This window comes from Malaya genurostris, chromosome 3 (genome assembly GCF_030247185.1).
Source record: "Malaya genurostris strain Urasoe2022 chromosome 3, Malgen_1.1, whole genome shotgun sequence".
NCBI classification, from domain to species: domain Eukaryota; kingdom Metazoa; phylum Arthropoda; class Insecta; order Diptera; family Culicidae; genus Malaya; species Malaya genurostris.
Window position 1 is genome coordinate 302,844,908 of NC_080572.1, and position 25,627 is coordinate 302,870,534.

Sequence of the window (25,627 nt, forward strand, 5' to 3'; positions counted from 1 at the left end):
AACATTTTTTTACACACGTGGACTCGTCCACCGTATCCAGGTAGGTAATACTTGTGCGAATAGCCTCTCCTTGAGTTAATTACCTAAAAGAGAAATATTTACTAATGGCTTTCGTTATTCTATTTTTACATTTACGCGATGATACGCCACAGACGATATTTCGATGTGGTTACTAAGAAACTGGTTTTGTGCAGAAGATGTTAGCTTCAGAAGATTCGTTAGTAACTTTTTTCGTAAATTTTCATCATACTTCAAACCACACTGACGTGGACAGCTACAAGGAGCTCGAGTTTCTCGTGCTGGGACGTGTTCTCCATTAATTCGAGTGTACGATAGCCCCTTTTCCTTTAATGCTTTTCTTTCCGCAAATTCACAGCATCTCGTGCGACGTTTCAATTCTTCACTTTTTCCCAGTTCTTCAAAAACTATATCGTCTTCGACTATAGGAACACAGGTGTCTATAGTGAATCATCAGAAATATTATTGTAAAATATTAGATTTTATAGGAAAAATTACCAGAATGGTCTTTCGAAGGTCCCGGTACAACTGTAGCATTATCTAGGATTTCTATCTTTCGCTTTCTCCGAGACATTACTAAATTAATAATTTCCCATTAAAATTTTTATTTTTATTGAAATGATTGCATAGTTTTTTATCGTGAGGAATTTCATCATCAGAATCGCCATCCTCATCTTGATCTCCAATTAATGCGTGGTTATGATACGGTTCAAAATACTCATAAATGGAAAAGTCATTCATGAGAGTAGCGTCTCCTGTATCTACCTCTTGTTTGTCTTGTTCCTCATTCTCAAGGGGTAGCAATTCAAAATCTGTTCCATAATGATCATTTTATCACTATTATGTTACTTGCATTTTTATTGAATACTCATTCATCATATTACCTCTGTGCAGCACTATTTTGCCTTGGTTGTCCTGCGTTAATTTCTGCTGTAGTTCTTTGGAGTTGATAAGCTTTTCTTTGAGTACAAGGTTTATAGGCCCGTTATTTGTTGAAATAGTTGTATCTGTGTTGAATTTGGCAGAATCGTGTATTACCAAATCAAGAGCAGCGCATGATTCCAAGTTTGAATCACCGTGATTGAATGATAAATCCAACGGTTCATTTACAACCATTGAATTCGATAGATTTAATGGAACAGTGGACGGATTGTCAAATACTTTTGGAGTAGAAGCACGTATGTTGTTGAAAGATAAATTGAAGGTACTCGTTAAATTTGAACAGTTTACGTTTTCGTGTTCAATCCACGGAACTTCTTCGTAACGAATTACTGTTGGCGTCGGTATTAAATTGTGAAACACTGTGTTATCACTTGCACTTTTTGAACCGCACTCACTAACAATTTTTTCTCGTTCTTCGAGGTGCTGAGCTGCATCTGAAAATTTAAACTTAGAACACCAAAGAGATCAAAATTAAGGTAACGCTTATTACGAACCTAATAACAGATCAATGGCGAAATCCATGCTCACAGTCAAATTATAAAATATCCCGATCAATTTTTCACTTTTAAATTCAAATATAACTGAGAACGTTAGGAAAAATATAAAACTGTTGATTTTTCAGAAAAAGGGCCTATCAACATAGCCTGCGCTTTTGACGTTACGCCTACTGTTCAATAATGGCCGAACGCAAGTTCGTTGCCTATTTAAATTTATTTTCTTTATGCCCTTTAGAAATTTCACGATTTTGTGATGTTAGTACAACTTATCTATATATATGACTGATGTACTATATGAGAACATGCATATCGTTCTGAAACAAATAAAAACCGATTTGTTTACATTTTGCTGATATGCCCTTTTCACATGTTAGTACCGAAATATCCCTTGTATTTAGCAAATTTTTGGTCGATTTTGCCATTAAAAATGCCTTACACTTCGCTTCCCGAGGCTGGGTGTCAATTTAAAACATGCAAAACTAATCGCGTAACATTTTGCTGTCATAATTTTGAACGCTTATAACTCAGTCATTTGTTGATGGATTTATATAATTCAACAACTAATCGATTCGGAAACATTTAACTTAAACTTATGAGATGACGTTATTTGAATATTTCAATTGCATACCATTGAAAAATTGGTTTGAATTGAGTATTTCATTTTGGTTCTCTGGTATCTATCAGGCCAATTTAGAATTATCGGCGATAGATTTTTTGCGGATCTAATTTGCAGCGCTTGTTGCTCGATGATTTGTTAATGGATTTTCCTAATTTAAATTATTCCAAAGCTTCAATATTGTAAGCTTAAAAATGTTTTAATTTGTCAATGGATCGGTTTGCATACTTAAATTTCAATTCCCATACGAACAAAACGTGACAATGTGACTGAAGAAGTTGTTGCCCCACCAGGAATTGAACGCTTCAAAAGATTCAAAATTAAATTCTGGAACTTATCTAAAAGCGGCCTCCTCGGTTTAGTAGTATAAATGAGTTCCACAGGCTCACATATACAGTTCAATTAGATGCAATATCATATACTATCAAAGATAAACTCAAGGTAAGTTTACCTGCGGTTTTACATGTATCCTTTGAATAGGAACCCTCTTAGAATTTGGTTAACCGCCAGTTTCAGTTTAATTATTATTTTCTTCAAAACAATAAACGTCTGATGACTACACGCGTTGTAACTATGACAATGTTCATTCATATGTTAATAACATCAAGTTACAATATTAACAAAATTTCGGAATTTTGTTGCGTATCCATTCCGTATATTCCTAATATGCCAAAGCGAAAATCAATGTAAGTAACTAAATATTTTATGCGGACTGTTTCACATGCTTTCTTGCTCGTATTGTTGCCATATTATTTACCGACATTTTCCGAAGATTATTGACGATTTTGAAGAAGGATTAATAAAAATACACTATTACTGAGTGTACCGGTACAACATCTTTCGTTAAAATAAATAAAATCGTTTCTTGGATCGATTAACTGTTTATAAAATTAATAAGTTTGTACGTTTCTCGAAAATTATTATCATAAAATAAAAGTTTTATTTGTTCAGGTTTAAATGTTTAAATTGTTTGTATCTAAAATTGAGCTTTCGAGTAACTTTGAATTCATCATAATTGACTTCTAGTTAAAGGACGTTATTCAAAAACTTAACAGTTTTGAAATTTGTGGAAAGGGATCAAAATTGAATAGAATCAATAATCAAGAAAGATTCTAATTGTCAATTTTATCATTCGCTAACAATCTCAGTGCTTAAACTAGAACAAGTTTGTAATTAGTCAATTGAATATGTTTTTAGTCTAGTGTATCATCATCATTATCATCTTTATTTTTGTATTAATTATGAAGACCCTAGAAACGTTTCATTTTTAATGTTATTGTGCTCGGTCGTGTCTTGAATACAACCCTCTAAATTTTTTTTATCAAAAAGTAGTGTTTCATCAACACACGAAATTCTTTTTTTTCATTTTTTTCACAATAACAAAAGTAGCTTCACTCAAAATGCAATATCTCACAAACTAATAATCAGACAGCTGTCAAATTTATACACGTTTCTTTTGAAGGTTGGTACTAACTGAAAATGGTATGGATTTAATTCTAGTGGCGCCCTCTCATAGAAACGATACGAACTTTTCAGCCGATCTGTTACATACAAAAAAAAATTTTTTTTTGAAAAAATCGACTTTCCTGGACTTTTTTTCAGGATGACACTAAATCTCGACGTTTCAAGCAATTCTAAGAGTTTTGGCATCATTCTTCTCATACAAATAGACAACGCAAATATCAAGCGCTTGCCCAGTAAATCCGAACATCGGACGCATCGTGCAAGAAAGCTTTTGATTGCGTTTTGAGCTTACATAGTGTATCGGTAGAAAAAAAGAGTGAAGAAATACCAAAGCAGAGAGCGAATGTCCTGATTCTCAAGGGAAGGGATATATCGGGGTTGGATTTCCAACTCCGAACATAGGGTTAGAGTTTTTCTGGCCCCAAGAGGCGAATGACCTTAAGGTTAAAGCCTCTATGATCGAAACAAAAGAATGTATTTCACACCCTATCCGGGAGACGTCGGCTCGAAAATGCCTTGTTTGATGTTCCTTCGCTCTGTTCCTATAGCGATACATAATATAAACATACAACTTTTTTAGGTCGTCGCGGTTGATGCAAATGGTGCAGAATTGTCCGATGGCGGCCCCATATCGTGCTCAATCGGTCCGATAATCGGACCGATGATCAGACTTATGCGGGTCGACGAATTTCACTGGGTGGTTGGAAAAATGATGCCTACTATGTGACATAAACACTGAAGCATGCTTTTGTGAACTTCTCGAATCAATCTGAATTAATTGGTATCAAAAATAAACCAAAACTAGTATTGGAAATTATTATATAAAATGATATAAAAAATCATGTTACTGTTTTGAAGAAAAAGAAAGGCATTATCACTAAGTGGATTAAGAAGGATTTTGCCTTTCTCTATAGAAAGGTATTAGAATTGCTGGAAAAAACGACTTTCGAACGGAGCCTCGGAGACCCATAGTATTATATACCATTCGACTCAGTTCGACAAGATCGGAAAATGTCTGTGTGTGTGTATGTGTGTGTGTGTGTGCACTTTTAGAAGATTAGCACTTTTAGCGTTGTATTTTTACGCGCTCAATTTTCTCAGAGATGGCTGAACCGATTTTAACAAACTTGGGCTCGTTTGAAAGCTACTGCCGGGCCATTGATCAAGTTCGAAGATCAAATGGTTGTGACTTTTGGTTCCAGATATATGATGGTATAAGTGACGTAACCGACAAAACACATTGATTTTTATCGCTCTTATATATAAGGGTGCCAAAATTTTGGGATCACCTCTATTTTCGTTAAGCTCTAGTGCTCAAAAGTTTAAGCACCTTGAAAAATACCTTCATGCAAAATTTGAGCTAAATCGGACATGCGTAAGGGGTGTTGCCCGGTGGTAAAGGTTTGACAATTTTCGATCTTGAAAAAGCACCATAGGGGGGAGTACATGAAATTTCCAAAATCGAAAATTTTTTTTGATGCCAAAACTCTTAAAACTGCATAAAACATCGAAATTTAGTGTCATCTCAGAAAAAAATATTTTTGAAGAAATGAACTTTCTGGGACTTAGAAAAATTTTCATATTTTTTCTAAGTCCCAAAAAGTCGATTTTTTCAAAAAAACTTTTTTTCGAGATGACACTAAATCTCGACGTTTCATGCAATTCTAAGCCTTTTGACATCAAAAATTTTTTTTCGATTTCGAAAATTTCATGTACTCCCCCCTATGGTGATTTTTCAAGATATATGAAAATTTCACTAAGTGGACTAAGAAGGCTTTTTTTAGATTAGCATCACTGTTCTCATACAAATAGGCAACGCAAATGTCAAGCACTAGTTTGGAAAAATGATGCTGACTGTGTGACATAAACACTGAAGCATGCTTTTGTGAACTACTCGAATCAATCTGAATCGATTGGTGTCTAAATTAGTATTCAAAATTATTTAATAAAAGTATGAAACATATTTCCATGAGACTGTTATGAAAGAAGAGAAGGGCATTATCACACAACTAGGTGGATTAGAAAGGGTTTTGTGTATTCAAACCACTGTGGATTGTTTCAATAAATTTTTGATAAAAACAAAACATACGAATCTAACCGATAATTTTATGAACCTTACATAAACAAAACAATTCGTCTGGTTTTTGTGTAATTAGATTTTTCTGAGCACCTGCATTAATAATTCATTGACAGACATGATTAATTCGACATTGATTTCAACGTATGTTTCTAGTATTGGCATGTTAATTGATTATGCTATTAAGCTAATAAGAGAGTACTTGGAAGGTCAATTTTCGATTGATTTGCTTGAATTAGGTCGAGGCTATCCTTGTCTGCTTCGCGTGCTACAAACAATCCGAAAGTGCCCATATTGATCTCAGCTTATCAGTTAATGAGCTTACTATCTCTTTAGCATATATCAGCCACGCAAAGTTGAATGAGCATTGATTCGATAAGATTTGTTGACCACTAAACAGTAATTCGTCGCAGCGATGTGGTTTCTATTCTGATAGCTATTGACTGTAAATCAAGTAAATAATGAAATAATGCAACTCCAAAGCGGATTGCTCGTTAATCCTTACTTATCGTACAACGCTGTTATTGCATTATTAATGAGAGCGAGCACACATTTAGTACAAGTGTGGCATGCATTCTCGGGTAGAACAACACGCATTCCAGAGCACCGCCTCCTTTGATGAATTAGGGCTGCACAGCGCAACACATCGAAACGGTAACAGCCTGTCAAAATCTGACCCAACTGCGTATTTACATAACAGGCGAATGTCATCATGATTTTTTTAATAATCAGAATTAAGTTTTTTATAATAAACATAAAAATTGCTTCAAATTTTAGAGTTTTGCTGGTTTCAAATAATTTCAAAGGTTTCTTCCCGAACAACCCATCAATATATAGTTTCAAACTACTTAAGTAGGCTCTCATCCTCAATCGACATTGTAAATTGCTCGAGTGTACTTATCCCATTCCAAATATAATAATACATCAACTGGAAACATATTAATCCGCATGGAAACTAAAGCACTGTATCCTCAAAAGTGGCATCTGCAATTCTGCTTGCGTGTAGAGCACCGAGTAGTGCTCAGGGAATACGCGCTTGTCATTACCACTTTTCGCACGCTTCTGGGACACACCGACAAAGGATTTCTCTAAAGAGCATTCCGCTACGGTACCGTCGATGTTTAGCTGCAAGCTGGAAGGATAATTTTCTGAATGCTTTTGTGGTACATTGAGGAAAATTCTGTAGTGAACCAGATTTCTCAACGGAACAAGTTGTTTCGACCCATTAGCCGATTTGCTCGTTACATTTACGTTCGGCACCAAAGTCTGACTGATAGTACTTGTTGAATTGTAAAGTGTTCTTGTGCCGTTTTGGCTCAGTTTCAAAATAATCGCTTAGTAAGCTCGATTATCTTAATATCTGGATGCACTACCTACCTATTTACAGTGCACCTAATAGTATTTAAGTTCTCCTTTTTCATCGCTTTCGACCTAAACCTTACAAATCTCAACTATTAGCATCTCACTAACATAAATGCACCTATACTAACCAAACCAATTATTCTTTTCCACAGCAAATACCTCTCCCAGTCTGGATATTGGGGTCCACCGATCGAAGATGCCATGCGGGACCGAATCCGTCCTTTCTGGTTGCAGTTCGAGCCCCCAACGGCCCAAGCTCACTTCATCATTGGGGCCGCCTTCTTCCTAATGACCCTGATAGGCCTGACCGGCAATTTTCTGGTCATCGTAATGTTCTGCAAGTAAGTACAAATTTAAATTAGTTAGTTACTGAGAATGTTTTACATTCTCGAGATGAATATTATTGTTCCAATCTATACTGAATAGTAAGTGAAAGCGATGCTACATTCATACGATTAAACATTGAAAACAGCACCAATTCAGAATCACCATTGTATTCCAGTTGCTGTCGTGAAGTTAAGAAAAATTTAAAATTCGTTTGTTTACTTTTATGAGCAAAGTCAATTTTGATTATGAAGAAACTATTTGAAATTTGTTAAGAACTTCGCATGGTAACTCTAGCAGTGCTTTGATATTCGTTCTATTTGTCAATGACATCTGTAATAAAGCTTGCTTCATTTAGAATTGGAACAAACTTTTGCTCATATTGTGGCGCTCCTGGTGGACGGATTTGGAAGCTCTTGGCGCCCACGTGTCGGGAATTTTGTCAGCTTCACGTATGATTTTTGACATTCCGAAAATCGACTGTACTTTGTAAACAATCAACATAGAAGCCGAAAGAAGGGAAAAAATTGTGCACAGTTATTTGGAAAATCCATTGTGGTCTGTATCTAGGCTAGCTAAACAGCTGAAATTGCCCAGAAATACCGTATGGCGCGTTATCAAACGGTATAAGAAAACATTGACGACGATTCGGAAGCCTCAAGCCGATCGTCGGAGTCGAACTGACGACCGGAAATTGCGTGGTAAGATTTTGAAGACGATTAAGAGGAATCCTAATCTGTCGGACCGTGATTTGGCCAGAAAATTCGGTGCTGCCCATAGTACCGTGAGGAGAACTCGACTCCGGGAAGGAATCAAGTCGTATCGAGCTAGCAAACAGCCAAATCGGACCATGAAGCAGAATAGTGTGGTCAAAATTCGTGCTCGGAAACTATATGACCAGGTGCTGACCAAGTTCAACGGGTGTCTTCTGATGGACGATGAAACCTGTGTCAAGGCTGACTTCGGTCAAATCCCAGGTCAAAAATTTTACTTGGCAACGGCTCGGGGGGATGTTCCAGCCAAATTTAAATTTGTTTTTGCCGACAAATTTGCAAGAAAATTTATGATTTGGCCGGGCATTTGCAGCTGCGGCAAAAAAACGAAAGTTTTGTTACAAATAAGACAATGACATCGGAACTATACCAAAAAGAGTGTCTCCAAAAACGAATTTTGCCGTTCATTCGATCCCACGACCATCCCGTAATGTTTTGGCCAGATTTGGCAAGCTGTCATTACAGCAAAGCCGTTTAAGAATGGTATGCAGAGAAAGTGGTCCAGTTTGTTCCGAAAAACCTTAACCCACTCAACTGCCCCCAGTTCCGCCCTATTGAGAAATACTGGGCAATCATGAAGAGGAGACTCAAGGCAAAGGGAAACGTTGTCAAAGACATCAATCAGATGACGACCTGGTGGAATAAGATAGCTAAAACGATGGACGAAGAAGGTGTGCGCCGCCTAATGAGCCGTGTTACAGGAAAAATTCGAGAATTCCTTCAAAACCGTGACGAATAATTTTATCCGTATTTTTTCTTAAAAGTATGAAGAAAACGCTACATTTGTATAAAAAAAGATCTTGAATACAATAATAAATAACTGAAATACAGGCAATTGTCTTTGTTCCAATTCTATTTGAAGCAAGCTTTAACGTAGCTTACCAAACAGTTAACCACGAACAATTATGGTAGATCATGCAAACGGTGAACGGTTTCCCGGACATATTATCTGAGAATATAACTAAAGAGCTTCAAAGTTGAACTCCGAATGCTGCCGCGGCTAACATTTGTATGAAATCATAACCAAACATTAAATTATATTGATCGTTCTATCGCTTTCAATAAAGATTTGATTATTTTCTCAAATCTTTTGTTTCTAATATTTTTAAAATAATACCTCTTAAAAAATCATCCTTTATTAATATTCAAAGGAGGAATTGATTATATCTGTAATTTCTAATTACAAAACCCTTATGTATTTCAATAAAAAAAAATCATTCGAATTATTATGTGGGTATATTTTGTGTGTACATAGCATGAAACACTACAATGGTTGTTCAAAGTGTTGACATGGGACTACACAATTATTGTCAAAATCACTATTATTTTCTGTTTTGAATAATACAGTATCAGTTATCGTTTCTGTTTCTCGTATCGTTATTTGTATCACAGCGAAACATACTTTCGATAAATTCTTTCACAAATTCGATTTTCCTGCAAACTACCGTTAGTTTGTTTATGTTGATAATGATAGGTCTTGGACAGTAAACTCGTTTTGAAACGAAAGACTTGGTACGAGTGCTTGTAAAGAAAAGTCGATTCGACTTAGATGCATAATATCATTAAAAAAAATCAACAGAAATTTGACAAAAACCTTTCCACGGCGTTAACGAACCGCAGAGAGTGCAACTCGATTCAACACAAATGTTGATTATGTGAAGAAGCTCAGCTAAAATACTATGCGTACCATGCGAAATGAAAGAATTGTTAGGGAAAGCTATGAGAACGGTTCAGTAAACAGGGAAAATTATACACTGATCATTATTAATTGAAGTTTCGACCACCAATTATCTCAAATACATAGTTTTATCTACTCGAATGGATGCAATCTGACCATTGTTTGCACGGTTTTATTTTCCGTATTTGAAATTCGTACTCCTATACAGAAAACAAATACGTAGTTCTACGTCAAAATATTCGATAGTGTACAGTGCAGTGAATAATAGTACAGAAATCTACGCACACTCACATTTTATTGAATTTTGACCTCTCAATATATGAAATTTTCGGGAATGGCAGTACCCCTCAGCAAGAAAATTTTTAATGGAATCTTCTCAATTCTCAACTCAATCACGAAACTTGTCATTTTGACATGAATACATCTTACTTTACTATGAGGCACCTTTTCAAAATTTACTCTGTGAGAGAGTGATAAGTTTTTGCTCGTGAATATCTCCTGTTGTATCTAACTGATCAACATAATTACACGCTTCCGAAATGTGATCAGCATTCTATGTTCATTCTATTCTAGCAAAAGTCACTGGGGGCCAAATCTGGAGAATACGGTGGATGAGGGAGCAATTCGAGGCCCAATTCGTTCAATTTCAGCATGGTTTTCATCGACTTGTGACACGGTGCATTGTCTTGATGAAACAAAACTTTTTTCTTCTTCAAATGAGGCCCTTTTTTTAAATTTCGTCCTTCAAACGCTCTAATAACGCTAGATAATAGTCACTGTTGATGGTTTTTCCCTTTTCATGGTAGTCGATGAAAATTATTCCATGCGAATCCCAAAATACAGACGCCATAACCTTACCGGCCGATTGTTGAGTCTTTCCGCGCTTTGGGTTTGGTTCATCGCGTGCAGTCCACTCAGCTGACTGTCGATTGGACTCCGGAGTGAAGTGATGGAGCCATGTTTCGTCCATTGTTATATATCGACGAAAAAAATCGGTTTTATTTCGATATAAGCTCCAAACACTGCTCAGAATCATCAATTCGTTGTTGTTTTTGATCGATTGTGAGCTCACGCGGCACCCATTTTGCACAAAGCTTTCTCATATCCAAATATTCGTGAATAATATGTCCAACACGTTCCTTTGATATCTTTAGTGTGTCAGCTATCTCGATCAACTTCACTTTACGGTCATTGAAAATCATTTTGTGGATTTTTTTCACGTTTTCATCGGTAACAGCCTCTTTTGGACGTCCACTGCGTTCATCGTCTTCGGTGCTCATATGGCCAGTACGAAATTTTGCAAACCACTTACGAATTGTTGCTTCGCCCGGTGCAGAGTCTGGATAACACTCATCAAGCCATTTTTTGGTATCGGCGGCACTTTTTTTCATCAAAAAGTAGTGTTTCATCAACACAAGAAATTCCTTTTTTTTCAATTTTTTTCACAATAACAAAAGTAGCTTCACTCAAAATGCAATACCTCACAAACTAATAATCAGACAGCTGTCAAATTTATACACGTATCTTTTGAAGGTTGGTACTAACTGAAAATGGTATGGATTTAATTCTAGTGGCGCCCTCTCATAGAAACGATACGAACTTTTCAGCCGATCTGTTAGGTATTAATTTAATGCTTCATTAATTCTAGTCTGCTTAGTTTACCTGTTCAGTTCTGACCATACTCCAGGTTCAGCGTCCAATTTTAGAGTTCAATGTTAAATTTTAGTTTTTCTTTTCAGTTGTGAAATCCACAGAAAAAAAATCCGTTCCTGAATCTTCGAACAGTAGAATTGTAGGCCAGAATCGAGTTCCAGAATCGAATTTCAGAAATTTATTCTTGAGACTTTGAAACAGAAATCTGGAACTGAGATCAGGATCTCTAATCTAGACCTTGAATTTGGAGCTGAATTCTGGAACTGAAATTTAGAAACAGAATACAGTTCCATAATTCCAGGTTCAGAGTTCAGTGGCAGAATGCAGGTCTAGAACTTGATTCCATAATTCAGTTTCACAATTCTAAAGGTGTAACTGAGTTCAGCATCTGAAAAATTTTGAACTAAATCCCGGAATAAATTCTAGAGCTGAATTTCGAAACTGAATTTTGGGTGCGAATTTGAAAACCAGAATTCTGTAACTGAAATTCATATAGAAAGTTCATTAAATTCAGAATTCTGTTCCGGAATCTTGCACCAAAATTGAGTTTAAGAATCCAGATCTGAAATTTAGATTCGATAATCAGCTCCATTTTCCAAGGCATCCTAAAGCGACTTTTACTATATTTCCCATTGTTTCATAGAATTCCTACTGTCCTTTCATACGGACACAGGTTAGCTCAGCACGACGCACTCCCCTAGCACATGAAACACGTGTGGCTATAAATCGCAACGGTGAATAAAAGCATAAACTCCTGGAAGTAGACTGACCGTTACGTTGTCTCCCGTTACTGTTGCTGGTTTTTCTTTTCACCACTAAGCCAGCAATCGGAGAAGAATGGCTGTTGGAGTTGAAGAAACTTTTGAAGTGTGACCTTTTGCCTTCAACGCCCTTCCATCGGTTCTGCAAAATCAAAAAAAAATCCAATGGGGAAATACATTTTACCTTTGTATTTTGGTGATCAAATGGATCCAAGATCGGATGATTCCGCATGTGGAAATTCTCCACCCAAAATTCGGGAGAAATTATCTGAATAAAATTCCGAATCGAAACGAGTGCCCAGTATCAGAGATTATATACATAGAAAAAGGTTTGGTAATTGTTTTTTGTTTTTAATAATTGCTCCAATAAACTCCCTCACCCATAATTTTCACTCATCACCCGGGTGAAATCTGTTTCACCGTCCTTGCGCAGATGTTTTTGAAGTACTACACACCAAGTTTTAAAATATATTATTCATATTCAAAAGAAGATGTAATTGCATCTTCAGCGGCTGATTGTTGAGAATAAAGATACTCAAGGGATCATCTGGAACGACGATTGTCCTTTCTTGTTTTCATTCAAAAGAAAAATGCCCAATTAACGGAACAGGAAGTGAGCAAAGCATAGTTAATACGGGAATTAACGAGCTTTCTCCCACAATTGCAGAAAATGTATTTATTATGAGTATCAACTAAGATTGTTTTTCTGCATGAACGATGTAAAAAGAGCTCATCCTAAAGCTTGTGATTTAGAACACCTACACGGAAGAAAATTATGAATTTTACAGGTGATATAACTCTACAAACGATACAATTCATAACTACTTAACTTTTCAAATGACGCAATATTTCAGTCGTACAGAGTTTTACGGGCTCCTAATGTAAGTTGCAGTCGACTACCAAGTGCCGCTGTATGGATTTGGGTTCATCAGTTATTCATCAAGCAGAGATATGGGCTTCGGTGGTCCAGTGGATTAACTGACGTGCTTTATGATCTGATGGTTCTCGGTTCAAGTCGCGCTTTTGCTAGCGATCTTTCGCACCAAACGAACGCAAATGATGCTAACATTTGGCTACTTCACGTTCGAGGAAAATGTTCGAAAAACGTATAATATCGAAAAGAATTCCCCAGTTTGGCCCTTCTGAAAGCCGGAAATGAAACCCGTACAGCATTTTAATAGCTTTTATCACTCAAATATTGAAATGTATGAAATAATGAAATATATGAGCGATTGTACGACTTGTGTTACGATTATATTTATGAAATGATTTTTTCTAGGTCAAGGCTCAAACATACAAATCACTTGGAATGGCGCCCTACTTCCTACTATAAAAACGTAATAATTCGTAACCAAAGAGGTTTTTTCAGGACCCCTAAAGTAACGTGAAGAACTTATTCAGAAAACTGTCTCAAACTGTCACTCGAATTTCTAGAATACATATGAAATCTTCCTAAGCCGAATGATCCATTTCAGGAGTGCAAAATCTTAAATGGTCAAACGGTGAAACAGCTAATATCTATACACATCTCGAGTGCAGCCCTACGTCAATCTCGCGGCTATGTCTCTGACATCATCTACGTTTTTTTGTTCTCCAAAATGACCCTGATCAGCAAAGTTGTTATGGGAAGTGTGCACAGATTTTGCACAGACTGATTTGTTGAACAAATGACCTGCCATCCTTAGTAGGTTCATTGGTGCTTGAAACGGAGCAAACGAAACCTCTAATGACTAGGCATGGTTTTTCAATTGACGATGAATCCAGTGGATCTCATTTGAGTATTTTGAGTATGACCACAAAAATCAATTGAATGAATTGGAATGCACTGACAGTGAAAGGCTAGAAAATTCATTTTCATTGTAATTATTTCATTCGAAAATGAAATTTTACCGCACTGTGATAAACACCATTCAACTCTGCTCGACGAGATCGGAAAATGTCTGTGTGTACTCCTTCTGAAGCAGCTTCCTAGTCTGGCAGCTGTTTTTTCGCAATCTTAATTCGTGAACGTATGTATAACAGATCTTCTTATTATTCTAAATCAGTGATTCCCAAAATGCTCCCTAAAGCCCATCAGTGGGTACTAAATCAGTAACTAGGCAGAAAACTTAAAACTTAAAACTTAAAAGTCAATAAAATAAATAAAACCTAATCTATTATTTGCAAAAATGACGTAAATAGTGAACCATTCAATTCTTGTGAGATTTCTGAGAAAGAAAATGAAAGTGAGCAGGTAAAAACTTAAGTGGGGTTACAATAAAAAATTGGTCCAATAAAAATGAGTGTAAGTAAATGTCCTAGCTGTGGCGTCTCGTGAAGATTCCTCTCTTCTAGTAACCCTAGAATACTGCTGTTCAGGAAGTTGTTCAAAACCTGCAAGTCTTGATGCAGATTTCATCTCTCGGTACCCTTTAATCACACTTTATCAGATTCTTGCGCTTACGACCGACTTGATTGGCTTATCGCATAATTCATAGTCAACAAATTCTTGTACGTCGACAGCTAGATTTCTAATTTGATGAACGATTGTAGAGGGCATTTTTTGGTTGGAGAAGTTGTTGTTCCGCTTGTAACATATGGTCACACTTTGCAATACTTTCGCGACATCCGGCTTCCGATTCACTCCTAATCTGAACTTGCTGGCTGTCGACAAACGATTAATTTGGCCTCATCCATAAATTTCGATAACTTTGCGTGCGAACAGTGGGAATTTTTGCGATGCACAAGCAAAATTTCGACGGACATTTTCACCATCGAGATGCAAATATCAAAAGCCATCATCAGTTTACAAATTCGAAAATGCCAGATTCACAACTACAAGACAATTTGATTATAAATAAAAAAAATCATGTTCATGTTTAGGCGATTTTTTTGGATTTTTGGATTCAACAGTTCATTCCCTAGCTCTATTCTGGCCTATGAAACATTGTTGAAATAAATAGTCTTACGATTCCTTCCTCTATTCCTCCTGTCGTAGAAAGATTCAATATAACTTTGGTTACCAAACTAAGATATCGTTTAATTATCACTGAGTGGGAGGACTTGCAAGTTTTTCTAACAATCAAAGAGTTAGACATTAACAAAAATAATAAACACAAACATGCACATCTTTATCATCAAAATTTAAGTTTTGTTCCAATTTTCCCATTGAAAGACTGTCATCCGCAAATAAACAGTTCGATCTAAACTGTTTTTGTTTTTATCTCTCACACGAGAAGGAAAACCAGAAATGATTAAAAAAGTTACTTTTGGGCGAGCATCTGAGAAAAACTTACAGTAAAAAAACGAAAATATGACTGATAAAATGAAAGTTACGAAATACAAAAACTGGAGTCACAAGTTCTCAGAGATAAATGCACTACCTTTTCAAATCCGGAGAAATCGCTCTGCCAATTGAACTACTAAAGAGGTGATAACTTCCCGATGGAAAAGAACTTGATAAGGAGAAGGAGAAACGAAATTTATACCCTTTTCCCTAAGCCAACTAAGAGGGGTTTTGGCATAGTGAGTCGACGCTAAATCCGGCCAAAAAAGTGGAGGTGTACTATACTTCTTATATAAAGGCAGAAATCTCTTCTGGAGACACTCAGATTTCGATTGATTTCTGCATGTATAGTTCCGGTGTGTAAAAAATTAATCGACCTGTCCGCATCGCTCACATTCTCCCCAACGACAACAGTAAAGGATTGTGGACCTGGAGAGGTTTTTGAGTCCTCCTTTACATAAGTCTCATCATCCATCAAAACGCATGCATACGAACACTGCAAAAGACGCGAATACAATTTCCGGGCCCTTGATGCTGCTCGCATTTTCTGTTCTACACTTTGTTTCCTGATTTTCTGCTTCTTGTAGGTCTTCAAGTGATTTCGCCTTTTGATACGCTGGATCATTCCGACACTCGTTCCTGATTTTTTGGCCAAATCATGTATTGACATTGATTTGTTCTTCATTATTAGAGATACCATTTTCTGGTCCAGTTTCAGGTTTTCTGTCTCTTCCTGGTAGCTCATCCAAAGAATAGTGTTCCCCAATCTTATTAATGATGGTTTTAACACTGGCATGATGAATTTCAAACCGCTTCGCCAATTTTCGCATAGTAATACCCTTCTCACTAAGCCATGTGTCCAGAACCTTAACTTTCACCTCATTTTCAATACGCGACATTTTGAAAACGCAGAGTTTCAACCGCACAAACAAGTAAACAAACGAAAGCTGACAGCCAAACGCACAGCATGCTGTGATCTGAGCATAAAAAACCATCACAAATACATGCGTGCAACACAAATGTATGTGGATAGCTTATTTTCGATACACTACTTATTTGATCTGACTGTGCACGGCCGGTGTGGTTCAAATTTTAGTTTACCCCTGTGATCCAATTCCGCACGCAAAAATTTATCGATCCTTTCCTCCACCAATCGAATCTCTCTTTGATTTGTTTGTACAAATTCTATCTATTTTATATTTTAAATATCAATAGGCTTTTTGGTAAATTGGTTTCTCGTCAAAACATTTATTTCTCGTTAACGGCCAACGTTTCAAAAGTTATACCTTCATCTTCAGGGTAACTGTAATTTTATATATTATTTAGTCACAAAAATTTTTCAAAAAATTCAATGGTTTCACAAAATGTACTCACAACGACTACAAATATTTTTCGTCAAGTATGGTGTAACATTTAAAATAGTTTATATAAAAACGGCTACTCTACACTAAATTTAATATTTAAATATCAAGTTTACTGCAAAAATTATAAATCAATTTCCGAGGATTTTTTTTCAACTTAGTGGACAGTATAACGATAAACACTGGGGTCTACATTGGGATTTTAAGTAAGTATATTCTTCCGTTTACATAATTCAATATTCTGAGAAACATCCGAATATTGAAAATTATTTTAATTTTAACATGGCTCAACGGTGCAAATGTTATCACACATACGGTATATTGATGATCTTGCTTTTAATGTAGTATGAAACTCATATACCAATAATCGTTGAATTGAACTCTGGCTGACAAAGAAGAATTACAAAGACCAAGTTTCGCTTCGGAACCTTCCACCATTGAATTTTCAGCGGCTACGTCGTTCATCGAACAAATTCCATTTCAACTTGCCAATATGTAATTTGTCATCCGATGTGCCGGTCAGCATTTGTCAACCAAACCAATCAATATTATTCTGCTTCTGCTACACTAAACTAGTGAAAAGAGTCACGAAACTGTAAATATCCTTTTCCGTATGGAATTATGATGAACTTTTGCACATTATGCCGATCGAAATCTAAACCCTATTTTCTCGTTGGCACAAACTTACGATAAAATCTTCCGCATACGTTTGAATGAGTATTTTAAAAACAGTTTCAAAAGTTTTCAAAGACTTGACCACTTGAAACAACCAGCTGTTGGTAACAGTTAGACCAAGTACCTCTTCAGCAAAGTGTGTTGACGGAGATCATATTCATCGAGTCACGTTCCCATGAATCTGCTGCATATAAATGAATGAAAACTTTAACAAACCAGTTTCCACCGGTCGCCTGAATGTGTTTCCCGCACACAGTACTCGAAAAAGAAAGCTAGAAGACTGATGATAAATTGACTACATGCATACACGGTTCGTCCTTCCTACATCCTGCGTCATCGAATCCTTCCGCAGGCTATAGCCGTCCCGTCAGTCAGTGGAAGGAATGCCGCCCACATTTTACCCACTTCGTTGGACTCGTTTACCACGAGCAGTTGACTATCAACAAGTCGTAGAGTGTTTGTTCCATTATTAAACCCAACTTCATCTCGTCGTTATTATCGAACACATTGTTGATCTGACTTTGAACAAGGAGGAATGCATTACAATACGGTCTTCTGCTGCTCGTTTAGTGGAGATGATGTGTAGAAAAACATTTAAATCGTTATGTTTTGGAAAATCCATCAGAATACTTGAATTTTCGTTAAATAATTATAAATTTTAAATAAAGAGCAAATTCAGCAGTTGCAAGATTTATATGGGTGGTCTATCCGACGACACGACCTGCCACTCGTCTATCGAAACTGTATCGCAAATTTAACTACCCCTTAGTAACTGGTAATGTCAAAATGAAATCACTTGAAAAAATATTGGAACTGGCAGCACAAGTTGCTAAATTATTGATTTTGAATAACAGTTACCATATCCTTGGTTACTGCACATTGAAGATTTGAGCAATGTAAACAAAACAAACTGCAAAATGGGTATTTGATTACGAAAATTTTAAATGGATTCAACGACTGCCTCGAGTGGAAGTTCTCTTTTGTGCAATAAATTGCAAGTTCTCCAGCATCATTACCTGTCATAGAAGTGAACCAATCAATCGGTCTTGATGCGTGGTGTATGTATAAAGAGATGCACCATTTTGCGTGTTGCTCTAATCAAATCACATTTGCGGCTACAAATTAGTCGTTAGGCAGGACTACAGAGTACTGCTGCGTTTGGAAAGAATATATTCTAACGGACTTAGCACTCAAAATAATTACTCCATGCTACTAACGATGAATTCTACTAGTAGGAACAGGATATTTGAAAAGCTATAAACTGCTCTTTAAATGATCGAATGTACTGCCCTGTCCCGTATCTGTACGGAATAAATTTAGCCAATGATTTATTAGCATTTTCTTTCAATTCTCATTTATTCATTGCATTGAAGTATGTCAGTTTTTAATATTTTATTGAATGTACAATGATATAAGTCACCAGTTAACGTTTGTAAACGAGTCAAACGGGTAAATCAACATAAAAATGTGTCCATTGAACAATGGTAAAAGATTCGTATATGAACGTCAAATGATGATCTCACCTAGAGTGCCTAGACCCAAAATGACGACATCTCATCCGTAATGTTGGAAACATTAAAAAAAAATAATCCGAAATGTATGCAGTTTCGTTAGCTTTTCAATCTGGTTATAGGCACTTTACCCTCACCGGATACATCAGCGAGGCGCTATCGATTTGCAGATAACGGCCCTTAAAATACGTCGTAATTTTCAACAAAATGCATTCAAGATCAGCTACTTTGCGCAGAGAATCCACGTGACGCAGATGGTTTTCGTTGCCGGAAGACAGACGCTAGCAAAGACATCATATTAATAAGATATCCAGCTCTCACATTTCCCGAACAAATCATTGGCAACAACATTTTTTGCGAGCATGGCGCCCTCAGGCGAGTTCGCATCGAATCTCGTACACAGAAGTAGGGGAGAGAAATGTCAAATTCGTGCGCGCCAAAATTGCAGCACTGCGCACCCATACAATTGACATGATATGTTGAATGTGACACCGTGCGATGGCGTTGCTGAACTGAAGATTTATTTCGCTCCAAGCTGACAGGGTCTGCGCTAATTTCTGGATCTGGGCAGTTTCTGGATTCTGGTGTGACTCTTGCAGACTGTATATGTCAAACTCTAGAAGCAAAAACAAAACATTCCTATATTCATAGCACACAAATAAAATTTAATCGCTCACCTTTATTATATCTTGCACTGATGATGGCTGTAGAATTTCGATGCTTCACTTTCATAAGTTGTGGCGCTGAGGCCGCAAAAATTGAATTATTTCAATTGCCACTTCCTCAAAATATTTGTTGATTTTCTTGGGGCTCCCTGATAACTTGTTCGTAGCAACTTAAACAGTGTTGCTGAATAAAAATATTTTCATCATTATCAAGGGGTCGCTATATTTGTGGTAACTGGCTGTAAATCGCTCACAGACACTTTTAGTTGCAAATTTTCTTCGGAGTGTCTGGTCGTGTCGTCGGTCTATCTATATATATAAAAATGCAGAGATCATTCTTTGTAATCGCATCACGTAAGAACGGATGGACGGATTTACATGATTCTTTTTTTGTTTGGTCAGTTTTTACCCCCACCGGGTTCGTACATCAAAAAAATTAGGAAAACTTGCCGGAAAAGTGGAAAAAATCCATATTGTTGATTTGTATGGACAATGGAATTTTCCGTTGAAAAAGTCACCCATGCTTGCTAGATCATCGATAGGTGTTTGGCGCGCAACGCGATGGTCAGTATTTCGCCGTTGATGAAAAGAATACTAGATCGTTGGAAAATCGTTTGGCGCGCAACGAGTAGTTTTGTGTGGAGACTTTACATGCATGCTTTCCATAAGATTCGTCATTTTGAAACACGTGCTTTATAGCTTATGCCAAATGTCTTATGTCGTTTTCGTTTTTAAATTGCACTACACCGGTGTAGCGAAAGCTGCACCTAAACCGTTCGTTTTTACCAATTGCACTACACCAGTGCTACACTTTTTCTGCACCGATACCACTGGTGTAGCACTCATGAAAAGTTTGGTGTAGCTCTGTGCAATGGAATCGTTTATTGTAGTCAATGGTTACTGTTTATGTTTTCGTCATTTTTGTTCGTTTATTCATGCCTCAGTGTAGCACTGCACCGGTGTAGTGCAAATTAAAAACGAAAACGCCATTAATATGGCTATACTAGATATACCGTAAGCAGGATCAAAAGTTCTGATATCGTTTACCAGTAGATGCATTGTGTGCAATGTAATCAGTTAGGTGAATAATGTGGGCCATCATGGGCGTGAGTTAAATAAATCAATAATAGGATTCTGCTGTTAAAATAATGAGGTCAAATACAGGGACGGGTATAGCGTGATGGGTAAGTCGATGCCTTTCACGCAGTCCATCTGGGTTCGATTCCCAACCCCGAACATAGCGTCATAAAATTTTCCTGGCTCGAAGAGGCGAATGATTTTAAGTTTGAAACCTCTATAATCGAAACAAAAAAAGAGATTTTCCTTGCATTTAGCATGCTGAAGTTCGTTCAGCCATTTCAGGTAAATTTTCAAGGATGGATTACTCAAAAACTGCTTAGGATTCATGACATTTGTAAGCTGCTTGAGCTAAATCATTTTATTCTCCTAACGAATTACCAAATTACCAAATGCTATTCGTGAATATCATACATGGAGGAGAAGTTGTGGTATGTAAAAACCATTAGTTGTGTGATCTATTGTTTTATGCATTAGTTTAAACGATAAGAAGAATAATGGTAGAATCACTCCTCATGCTCACTCCGCTAGAACATAAGAATTGCTCATTTTTCTAAATAATTCAATCTGATATTGATTCTCAGGACCGAACTCCATGCCATTCGTTAATTCTAGATCGAATACTAAGCAAAATTATGTGATGGTTCGACTAATGAGACGGCTATTGATACAATTATTAAACGAATTCAGCGTTCCTGTAAAAGTTAATGGACACAATATTTATAAAATGGTAATTTGAACTTTCGAGTGTCCAAGATGAAAGTCTCATTTTATACCAAATTGTCAATCAATTCAATTTGATCCTGTGATTGCCATTCTACGAACATTCATAAAACACAACTAAGTATTATCACCAGACTAGCGGTGAACAAATTTATGGAAAACTGTTTAAAACAATTTGATTCCCTCCGATAATCCCAAGGATTTGCCATTAAATTTTTAAACGTCTTCAGTCTACAATTACGCTTTAATATGCAATTACAAACAACAAGTTGCGAGGGCAGCTTTTGTAAATTTGCGGAATCAATTTAAAGTATTCATTTGGTCATCTCTACTCCACCCTTCAAGTTTGAAAATGGTGTTCTACTCCAGTTTGAGAGAGATCTACAATATCTGTTTAATGCACTGACTCAAAGGATGAGATGGTGAATAGCTTTAATTTTTTCGTTACAAAAGCTTTTAACACGTTCACAATAATTCTCTATGATATTTGTTCTTCAGGCCGAGTTCAATGTGTTGTATATGAATTTGTCGTGATTTGTTAATTGTAGACCAAGTAATCGTTAAAATAATAGAATAAAACATTAACGTTAGACAATTTTACTGTCCGAAAACAGAAATTAAACAAAAAATTCAGGCGAGACGAAGTTCGACGGGTCAGCTAGTAATATAAATGAAACTGAAAAAAACGTATCCCCAGCAAGCCGTTTTAGTTTTATTTATTCAACCAGTTCTACTGTCAAATTTAAAACTGGTATACGCTGCCGTTCAATTTTTCTATATTTGAAACACAGATAAAACGCTACTGGGGATGCCAGTTTATTTTGTTATAATTTCTAGATTTAAATTTTAAAACTGACATAAATTATGCATACAGAACCAAAACAATCCTGAACATGCCCTAAATAAATAAGTCATTTGGATTTTTATATTCAACGAAGACGGCAGGTTCATTGTTGAATAATTTTTCATGTAAAGCATCGGATCTTAGGCTTGGGAAGCTTATCATCACTTATTTTTCTGAATATAGAACAAACATATTTGTACTTCGATAAAATATCAAAAAGTTTCCTTCTAATTTGTAGAAAAGACGTAATATTCACTTTAAATTTGCAGGAAAAGAAACAATAACAAACCGTTCCGATAAGCTGAACTATTCGATTAAGTTCATTCTGTATGAATGGAACAAAAAATTTAACGTCTCTTTCATTGTGCGAAGGCTTCACTAATTACCTAAAACATTACCGTTTACCGTTTTTTAGCATCCACCCCTGCTTGCATGTCCCCAGCAGATTACCCCCCCAGACGCCTGCCAACGTCTGCCAGAAGGTTTTACCCGAATGCTGGCGGAATTCCGGCAAAGAGTCTGGCAACAATGCAACAACCGTCTCCGGCAGAGAATTTTGCCTAGCGGTTTTTAACGGTTCTGTTTCTGCTGGATTTTTGCCATACAAGACTGGCAGAACCGTTTTATTTTAATTTTTTTACAAATTTGATATGCAAAGCTTCATCTCTCAATATTGCAGTTTTTTTACCTCATTTACCTGGTCGCAAGACTCGTTTTCATTTTTGGATGCACAAGCAGGATTGGTGAATAAAAAATGTAGTCGAACAGAAAAATAGAAGGAAGAGCGATCTTGCAAAACGTGACGTGGCGAGAGAATGATGCAATTTCCGCCGAAATCTTTTGCCGGCTGCCAGAGTTTCTTTCAAGCAATAACGGAAAATAGAACCTATCTATATTGTTTGACTTCTTTTAACATAACGTAGCCTAAAAGACTACGAGGCTAAGAGACTCGAGGACCAGAAAACTAGAAGACTGGAAAGTTTGAAGGCTAGAAGATCAGAAGACAATAAAACTATAAACTTATAAGACTAGTTGAATAGAAGACTTGAATGCTAGAAGACTACAAGCCTAGAAGACTAGAAAATTAGAGGGCTGGAAGTCTAGAAGGCTAAAAAGCTTAGGAATAGAAGACTGAGGACTGGAAGACTAGAAGACAGAAATAAAAGAAGACTAGCAGACTTGAGTACTAGATAACCAGAAGACTAGAACGACTAGAACGACTAGAAGACGAGAATACTAGAAGACGAGAAGACTAGAAGAGCGAATGACTAAAAGCCTGAAAGACTACGAGGCTAGGAGACTCGAGGGCCAGAAGACTAGAAGACTTGAAGACTTGAAGACTGGAAGATCAGAAAACGATAAAACTAGAAATTTAAAAGACTTAAATGCTAGAAAACTACAAGACTAGAAGACTAGAAAATTAGAGGGCTGGAAGTCTAGAAGGCTAAAAGGCTTAGGAATAGAAGACTGAGGACTGGAAGACTAGATGACAGGATTAAAAAAAAAGACTAACAGACTTGAGTACTAGATAACCAGAAGACTAGAACGACTAGAACGACTAGAAGACGAGAATATTAGAAGACGAGAAGACTAGAAGAGCGGATGACTAAAAGCCTAAAAGACTACGAGGCTAGGAGACTCAAGGGCCAGAAGACTAGAAGACTTGAAGACTTGAAGACTGGAAGATCAGAAAACGATAAAACTAGAAATTTATAAGACTAGTTGACTAGAAGACTTGTTTCGAATCTTTTCTTCCATACGCTCTCTCCATTGTTGTCGAAACACAGGGAGCAAATTCATACAACAGCGAAAGTTTCGCTCAAAAAGCTAAAATTAGATAAACCGTATTCAACTACTCAACCGTTGAGTAAATATAATTTACTACTAGTGGGTGGATATATCGCTACCGGATTCGATTTTACCATTTTATCACACATCCGTTATTCCTTCACTTACATAGTTTATCAGTGTTGCAAAAATCATTGTCAGAAAAAATCACTCAGAAAAAAATCAATTCAAGAGATTTTATAAACAAATTCACTTTTTTCAACCACTTCCGATATTTTCACTCTTGAAACAAGCTTCCACAAAACTCTGAACCTCGAAGTTCACAAGCGATTTTAGTGTCAGCGAAACTTGATGACGAATTTTCTCCCACAGGAATATCGCTGAAGGAATAATCGAAAGGGAAAAGAGTCTCCGATGATATTTCGATGCTAAATTTCCACTACGCTTCAGCTCGACACCGAAGTGATTCTCTAATTTGAAATCTCTGCTGAATAAATTTGCAACGGAACCGCAACTGAGAAATAATAACTGCGATATTTTCTGTGCACGTTGGGATATCAATATGCACAATAATATTTTTACCCATTCCAAATAGTGATTATAGGAACGAAAGGATTGCTGATTACACTGCACTGTTTAGATTAAAAACCCAATAAAACGCTGTTTTGCATGAACATGATTCATAGGAGTACCAGAAGCGCAGCATCGTCAGCAAGTCTCGAATACACAGTAGGCGCAGTTTTTGAATGGCGCGTTTGAATTGGCATAGCGGTAGTCTGCGCTCCTGTTACTTCTTCGTACGTTAGTCAAGCTAAATTAGCTAATAATTTTTATTCAGTTGCGTACCATGATTTTAAACTGTTTTTATTAATGTTTTTATTATCATTCTAACTATTCTTAATCACAGCACTTGCTGCTTTTATTAATGATATTACTCCACCACCTCGATAGTGCCGAATAAATTCCAAAATACATCACCACTTACGTATCAACCACCCAAAGCACACTGAACATATTAAAAAAGGGTCAGTTTTCATTCAGCGGCCAATTTATTCATCATGTATTCTGCAAAGGTTAGAGATACAACGACCATGAAAATTATTTCCCCAAAATTCTTCTTGTTCGAGAATCATATCAGATATATTCAATGTGCGAACTTTTTTCTTAAACATCATCGAGCAGAATGTTCGCTAGTGAATTTTTCACAACTGATTTTTTGCCTTGTAAAACCGGTTTCAGTAAAAATCGCTTTGGCCAAAAATCAGTTCTGCAGTGAGTTTTCTGATCGATAATTTTTTATTTGTCTAAAAAACACTTGTAAAAAATTTTCAGTTGTTATTGTCGAAATTTTGATTTTTTTCCCAACACTAACAAACAAACTTTAGGAGGTAGTCCTTTGCAAGCTTAGGTTCTCTGCAAGGTCGTTTGAGTGTTGCCAAACAAGTAAAGGAGATTTGTCACATCAAATACGACCCTTTATCATTAAACCCCTTAACGCTCACGGGAAATATTTTTCCTTTTTTATACAAATCGTTTATCTTCAATTATTATTA

General features: G+C 36.5%; 1 protein-coding gene across 3 annotated transcripts in view; it reads left to right on the top strand.

The window, feature by feature from the left end:
• Positions 1-25,627, top strand: part of LOC131435117 (opsin, ultraviolet-sensitive) — a 316,741-nt gene that overhangs the window by 189,658 nt on the left and 101,456 nt on the right. For all 3 annotated transcript variants that reach the window (XM_058602661.1, XM_058602663.1, XM_058602662.1), the window contains exon 4: positions 7,129-7,317. In XM_058602661.1, the coding sequence (XP_058458644.1) occupies positions 7,129-7,317 (189 nt within the window). The remainder of the gene's footprint in view (positions 1-7,128; positions 7,318-25,627) is intronic.